General features: G+C 39.7%; 1 protein-coding gene across 1 annotated transcript; it reads left to right on the top strand.

Moving 5' to 3' along the window:
• Positions 1 to 4,443: 4,443 nt before the first annotated feature.
• Positions 4,444 to 7,005, top strand: rab27a (RAB27A, member RAS oncogene family). Its single transcript, XM_015953029.3, has 5 exons — positions 4,444 to 4,596; positions 5,336 to 5,421; positions 5,507 to 5,610; positions 5,791 to 5,914; positions 6,307 to 7,005. The coding sequence occupies exons 1-5, from the start codon at positions 4,444 to 4,446 to the stop codon at positions 6,500 to 6,502; spliced, it is 663 nt and encodes a 220-aa protein (XP_015808515.1). The 3' UTR covers positions 6,503 to 7,005.
• Positions 7,006 to 7,617: the final 612 nt, after the last annotated feature.

The following is a 7,617-nucleotide window of genomic DNA, read 5'->3' on the forward strand; positions in this document are numbered from 1 at the left end:
AGTCAGTAAGCCAAGTTCAGTTCATAGTTTCTTGATTTCTGCCTCATCTGAATGTGAATTCAATCTCAAAACATATTGCTGATGGTCCATTTTAAGAGGATTTAGCTGCTGAAGACTCTAAATTTGTTTATCTTTAAGTGGGGACCATTATTTGATTCTACGTTGGTATTTAAACGACCTTTTCCATTAAAGTCAAGTCTGGTGTTATCAGAGGCTTAGATTTTGCAGTAGAACAGGGACTTGTTTGTCCAGGTTAAAAGGTTTTGGGAAACACAAGACTTTTATTTTTCCCTTCTCCCAAGTTAGATTAACTTGTGAAGAATTAAAGGTTATTGAGTTAACTATATTAAGCTACTTTTAGACATCTGAACCACTGGCAGCCATGTTTATGTAGCTTGATAAAAATCAGTTTACAGGTCATAATTCAAATCAGATCGTTGTCATGAAGCAACAATAATTTTTTCATTTAGTTACTGGTGACAAAAATTTGCAGCTAATGCAACCGCGTCAACAAGCTGGTGTTTTCTTGCCAACTTCTTTTTCACAGCTGAGGTAGAACCAGAGCGTACAGACCGGCCGACTCAAAGACTGTTCTGCAATTTTATATCTAATATTAAGTATTAGATAGTTGTTTTGTACTTTGGTGTTTACTTCCTTGTGCTCACTCATTAGATGAAATGAGGTTAAAACATGTTGCGCTCAAATGTTTCTCAGTAAGGAAATGTCTGATTAAACTGATTATAATCTGCAGAAATATGCTGATGCAACCTTCAGTCAAGCGTGTGCTTCTGCAATTCTTTGACCTGTTTTTTCACTACTATTTTTAAGTGTGAAGTCTTTAAATACAAATGGTTTTAGATACTTGGAAATGAGGTCAAACCTCAGCTCACATCATCTTATCAAAACATTTATCTAAAATGATTTCAGCTCTCAGGAATAGTTGACAACATCTGTGGGTTGGTGGAAGCTTGTTTGCGTAACTGCTGTGGGGAAAGTTTCCTCCAGGTTTCCAACTTCGGACCACTGACCACTGACCAACAGTTTGTTCACCGTGGCAGCAAAGGTTCAGGACTTAAGAGCCTTTGATTCCTTTATTCTTATTTATATTTTATCTATAAGTTCTTCATTAAGTAGGTTTTAAATCTAAAGTTTATTTTTTATCCTTTTTTCTTAAAATTATCAGTGAACTAAAGTAAATGGCCAAATATTTAGGCCTATTGTTGTGACACCACTGAGTTCTGGTGCATCCTGTGTCTGTCAGCCATCTTTGAAATGCTTCTGATTGAGTTTCTCACATTTAAAATCAAGTCAAGAGGCCAGGAGACAAGATTGTCACCAGTTGTACAAAACTTTAGCTCATGCCATCCAGCCATCCATCCATTTTTGTCCGCTTATCTGGAGTCTGGTCGTGGGGGCAGTAGCCTAAGCCGAGAGGCCCAGGCTTCCCTCTCCCCAGTCACTAGGGCCAGATCCTCCAGGAGAATCCTAAGGCGTTCCCTGGCCAGCTGAGAGACATAGTCCCTCTAGCATGTCCTGGGTCTTCCTTTAGGTCTCCTCCCAGTTGGACATACCCGGAAAACCTCACCAGGGAGGCGTCCAGGAGGCATTCTAACTAGATGCCCTAGCCAACTCCGCTGGTTCCTCTAAATGTGGAGGAGCAGCAGGTGTACTGCGAGCCCCTCCCGTATGAATGAGCTTCTCACCCTATCTCTAAGGGAGACCCCAGACACCCTGCGGAGAACACTCATTTTGTCCGCTTGTATCTGTGATCTCATTCTTTCGGTCGCTACCCGAAGCTCGTGGCCATCGGAGAAGGCATTCTACCCTTTTCTGACTCAAGACCATGGTCTCTGATTTAAAGAGCAAGTCACCCCCTACAAGAAACTTACTTCACTCCCACTTATGTTTGAAAAATGCAACAAATGCTGTTGCTTGGCAGTCCGAGAGGGCGGAGCCGCTAACAAATAAACACACAGGCTCACAATGGCATTATGACATCATAATGTACCAGATGACATCATAGCATACCTCTTAGCCAATAGCGGTGGCAGACTTAAATTCAAATACAGTGCAGAATTTTTCCCTGACGACGGCGCAACACTGACAGTTTTAGGCAGAATATTTGAATTTTAACCAAGATGCACTGAACTGCCAAATTATTGACTACACGTTTCTGTAGCATGATTAGACACTCCTTTATATAGTTTATCAGGAAAAAAAAGTGATTTGGGGTGACTTGCTCTTTAAAGGAGCTGATTCTCATCCAAGCTGCTTCACACTCCGCTGCAAACTGTTCCAGCTACTCCATGCAGTCCGCTAAAAGCTAGTTTCCCTTGATGAAAGGTTAAAGTTGCTCAGATCCTCCTTCAGAACTTTTTACCTTCCTGAGTCAAAATGTTGACATCCTAGTTTCCTCTTTTGTGCATTCGTACTGTTTTTGTCCGTAATCCATTTTGTTCTTTTCTTACACAGTAAGAGTAGCTGTAGCCATCCTCCGAGATCTGAGCATGGCTACAGCCACTAGCTGAAACATGTAAGGTAAACAAATAACTTTTACTAAACTGTGGAAGAAACAAACAATAAAATGATAAAATGGATCCTAGTTTCCTGGTTGACTTTACCATTTATGGCCAAATCAGTTCTCCCTGCAGTCATTTCCATCACAACACATTTATCATGCATCTTGATTTTGCAAAAGACTAATCTGCTTTTGGGTCAGATTAAAGGCTCAGTGTTGCACATGCTGAAAGAATGCAAGGATTGTCTGAAATCTTATCAAGCCAGTGAACTGATCATGTGATACATCTGCTGCCATCTAACTGACCACAGCTAGCGAACCGTCGCAAATGAGCATTTCACATCCGATAGATCAAACAATGTACTTTTTCTAACCAGTTTATGTGGGACTTAATACAATTAATTAGCAGTTAAATAGTTGCGTCATAAGACTTAGAACATTTTAGTAAAGTTCTAACTGCATTCAGTAAAACTTGTAGATCTTTGGCTTAAGAAAAAACTAAACAAAATTGTATCTACACTGCGATGTTTCATACACACTTTAAACTTTAAAGCGTGTATGAAACATCCCAGTGTAGATACAGTTTTGTTATATTATACTCAAGGATATACTTGAGCCGTTTCATAAAATAAACATTAAATCTACTTATAAAAAGAAGACTTTTTACAAAATACTGTTGCAACAGCAGGGGTGGTGTTTCACAATCCATCAGACCAGCGGAGGTGCGGGAAACACACATAATTCCTTTTTCATCATCACTTAGTGTTTTGTTTTTACTTGTCAGAGCTGGGCATGTTACAGTTCGTAGATGATGACGATGATGATGATGATTAGCTGAATGTGTGGAGCTGCTGTAGGAGAACGGCTTTCTCTTCTGGAGGTTTAGATGCATCACAGCAAAGTAGACTTCCCCATGAAGTCTTTTGTTCCTTGGCAGCACTTCCTAAATGTTAAAGGTGTGGTAAACTTGTTTAATCAAAACATTTGCAGTAGTTTCTGGTAGGAGTGAATACCTTGCAAGCCATAATCGGGGCAAAAAAAGCCCAGAATTTCTTGGGTCAGCACCAGTCAGCACCGACAAGTCTGCTGCCACATAGAGGCCGGATTTGGAGTCTTATTTCCTGATATTTGAACACCTTGCCATGGATTGGATCACAACGATAATGCATCTTGCATTATGAAAGTTATTTATTTATTTATTTATTTATCTCTACAAATAACACAAGCATGGAGAAGTTTTTCTGTGTGGTGGTATTGCTAGTGCTAATGGTTAGCTTTTACTAGTTGGGACGTTGTCTGCTGTTTCCTGGACGTTAAAACAACAGCCTTCCCCATTGCCAGTCAAGATGAGTGAGTCCATGAATGTTAAATGTCAGAGTTTTCAAATCCTAGAGTTTACGGTCTATTTTCTATCAGAAAATAATGCAGGATTTGGGTGTAGGAGACTATTTTCATGTTCCGCCTGAATGAAAAGCTCAAAGTCACCGATTATAATCAGAAATAATAATTAAAAAATAGTTTTTCAGTGATCCGCACCTTTAAACCGTTTGTGGGTAGAGCGTAGGGCTTTCATCTGCAGGCTCTTTTTATTCCAGCTCTATATCTAAAATACTTTTGCTTTCTTTAAGCAGCTTAACTTCACTAGCTCCCGTGCTGCATCTGTTTAACACTGTTGCAATGCAACACAGTGATTTATAAAAATCCTAAATGTCTGTTACACAAATCAGAAAGCAGGGCTTTTCTGAGACACACCCACTTCAAGCCAAATGGTTATCCCTTCATGTACAGGATGAATGTGATTAAGTTTAGCTTTAAAATCAAAGTGTCAGGATTCCAAGCAAGAGGCTGGGCTGGGTTGTTCTTTATGGATCTTCTAATTTCACTTGTCTTCTTTGTGTCCCCTTTCCAGAAACTAAGGAACCACCATGTCTGAAGGGGACTATGATTACCTCATCAAGTTCCTAGCCCTGGGTGACTCCGGTGTGGGGAAAACCAGCTTTCTGTACCAGTACACCGACTGCAAGTTTAACTCCAAGTTCATCACTACAGTGGGAATAGACTTCAGAGAAAAAAGAAAGGTGAGGATTTATGTTAACCCAGTCTAACTGAAGATTTCTTTATTAGCCAGATACTCTGTGAACCAGCCGTAAATGCATTCCCACAGGATTAATCATTTTCTCTTAACAAAAGCCTGCTGATGGTTGTTGCAACAGAAACGGGGTGTGACTAAAGCTGGTTAATGGTAGGCAGCACCCTCCTTAAGAATAAACACTTCATACCATTGGCAAACAGCTGATTCAAGTTCATATTTACAATCTTCTTGCTTTAATGCTGCTGACATTCTCCACGAGGACATCCTGGTACTGAAATAACTTCACTAAATGTTAGAAATTAAAATGGGCTCTTTGGTAGGATTAGAGTAAGTGCTGTGAGAACAAATGTCCAAATGTTGCAGCTGTGATTTACTAAGTTAAATGTTAAATTATCAACAATCACCCGGAAGACCTTCAGAAGCCTTTTTATCCTTGCTGTTATTAATACATATTAAAATACAATTTCTAAAATCATACATGTAGATTCTCAGTTTTCCAGGACACTGTGATCCCAAAAGTTTGGGATAAAAAAAAAAAAATATATATATATATGTTTAGTTCATTTAAGGAAGCACCTAATTGTAAATATTCTCATCTCGAAATGCTTGGGCGGGGGGACTACAGGTTTTGCAAAAACTCGGTCAAATACCTTTGCATCCTGACAGGTTTCCAAACCAGTCAGATCGAGTTAGATACCTGACCTGTTTAGCATTTTTCACCTCAGGTGTACAATTCAAAAGGTCCAGATGGAACTTCAGGCAAAGGACAGAAGATCCACTTGCAGCTGTGGGACACTGCAGGACAGGAGAGGTATAAAATGTATTTTATATTACATCTTTCCCAACATTATTAATATATTCTGAAATTTGTTGGTTTGTCTCCTGGTGAATGTCAGGTTTCGAAGTTTGACGACTGCTTTTTTCCGAGATGCGATGGGTTTCCTCCTCCTGTTTGATCTGTCAAATGAGCAAAGTTTCCTCAACGTCAGAAACTGGATGAGTATGTCTCCTGATGTTATTACTCCGGAAGGTTTGACACATGATTAGCCCTCATTTGGTCAAAGTCAGGTGTAGCGCGAGCTTCGGCTGCCGCTGTGGTCATATTTCATAATTCTTGTCATTGTTCTTCTAAAAGCTGATGGATGAGAGCCAGGACTGAACACCTGATAATGTGTCTCAGGTCAGTTACAGGTTCACGCTTATTGTGAAAATCCAGATGTGGTTCTGTGTGGCAACAAATGTGACCTGTCGGATCAGAGAGCGGTCAGTGAAGATGAAGCTCGTGAACTGGCAGAGAAATATGGGTATGTTCGTGTGTTTTTGATCCATCCATGTTTAAACGTCTTCCTGAAAGGTTTGTGAAAGAGGCAGTGGCTGCGTTGTTTGCAGAACTCTGCTCAGTAAGACTGGACTGGTCCTCCTGAAGAGCAAATATTTGTCTACATGTATGAAACATCCGGTTCTGGTGCCGTTAGAAACGCCTGTAATCAGCAGCAATCTAAAGAAAAAGAAGTGTTAAATTACCTCAAGCAACAATATTTTCATTGGTTAGGTTCTGCGGTTAATACTCGTGATTTTAGTTCTGAAAGTGTTGGAGAAGGCCGTAGATGTGTTGGGGGTTTTGAGGTGTTTATGGGGGGTTTGTGGTTTCGGGTTAACTTGTAAGAGTGTTTTCTGATCATGTGACCTCACTCAGAATCCCATACTTTGAGACGAGTGCTGCGAATGGGCAGAACGTGAACGAGGCCGTGGACTTCCTGCTGGATCTCATCATGAAGAGGATGGAGCGGTGTGTCGATAAGTCCTGGATCCCAGACGGAACCGTCCACACTAACGGACCCACCAACTTGGACCTCTCAGAGGGCTCAGACCGAGGCAGATGCGCATGTTAGAGTAAATTGGGTTTCACATAGTATTGCAGAAAAAAAGAGAAATATCCAAGTATAAGAAAACGGGAGTTTTGTTTTGAAGCTCGTCTTGATCTACATCATCTGTGGTATTTGCCCCACAAAGCAGCAAGTTACAGGTTTGTCAGGGCAAGGGTTTGTGGATGGTTTATTTTGGTTAGGTGTGAGGTATTTATTTTTTTATGATGCCTACCGTACATATTTGGTTTCTTTCATCAATGCTGAACTGTTCTCTATGGAGCAGTGAGCCAGCAGGCTAATTAGCGCTTAAGTTTGATACGCCCGACTTTTTCAATGGGTGAAGTTTCAGGAACCTTCAGGTCACCACTTATGTGCCACTAATTCTTTACCAAGTGTCTTATTTCATGCTGTAATCTCACCAGAGCTAGGAGACCTATAGATCTCACTGTTCATTCAGTTTGCTAGGGGACGTTTTTATAAGTGCACTTTTGCTAACATTACAAAAAAATTCAGATATCAGAAATAAATATGTTAAAAAAAATAGCCTAGTTGTTTCAAATTCCGAAAGTACATATTTTGACCAACTCCATCCTTTCTTTCAAGTCTGAAACATTAATTTACAGCCTCTCGTTATTTTTTAAACTGAGTTCCTTTTGTCTGGGAGCTCTAATGACCCCCTTCTGCCTTCTGATCAAATACACACTAAAACAGAAGAGGACCAAATGATGACATTTCAGATAGCAGAGATAACATTCTTCTATAAAAAGGACTTGAATAGGTTACATTTGCATCCTTCAGAACTTAATTTTGTGGATATCTTCCTAGAATGCATCCAGTTTAATTTCAACAAAGTTTGCTGTTCTCAGGATTGTCTTTTTCACGTATCAATCAGCTGGTCCAACCTTTAAATACAGTATAATACTCCTTTAGTTTAAGAGTTCATAAAAACTTGCCAAAATTTTTAAGGTGAAACTGTTGTGGAGGTTCATAAAAATGACTATTTGTATTAATCAGCTGATATAATGTGACTTCAGGGATAAAGGAACTTTTACTCTGAGATGTGATGTTTGTTACCTTTACTAGAAGACCACTTTGATGACAAATTAGTGAATTATTCAATAGTTGTTTACTTAAAATGT

Source organism: Nothobranchius furzeri, chromosome 9 (assembly GCF_043380555.1).
Source record: "Nothobranchius furzeri strain GRZ-AD chromosome 9, NfurGRZ-RIMD1, whole genome shotgun sequence".
Taxonomy (NCBI): Eukaryota; Metazoa; Chordata; class Actinopteri; order Cyprinodontiformes; family Nothobranchiidae; genus Nothobranchius; species Nothobranchius furzeri.

Bases quoted from the DNA above. Each gene is read 5' to 3' on its own strand.
- rab27a (XM_015953029.3), top strand. From the start codon at position 4,444: ATGTCTGAAGGGGACTATGATTACCTCATCAAGTTCCTAGCCCTGGGT. The intron at 4,597-5,335 runs GTGAGGATTTAT...TTTTCACCTCAG, and splicing joins ACTTCAGAGAAAAAAGAAAG to GTGTACAATTCAAAAGGTCC. The intron at 5,422-5,506 runs GTATAAAATGTA...GGTGAATGTCAG, and splicing joins GACACTGCAGGACAGGAGAG to GTTTCGAAGTTTGACGACTG.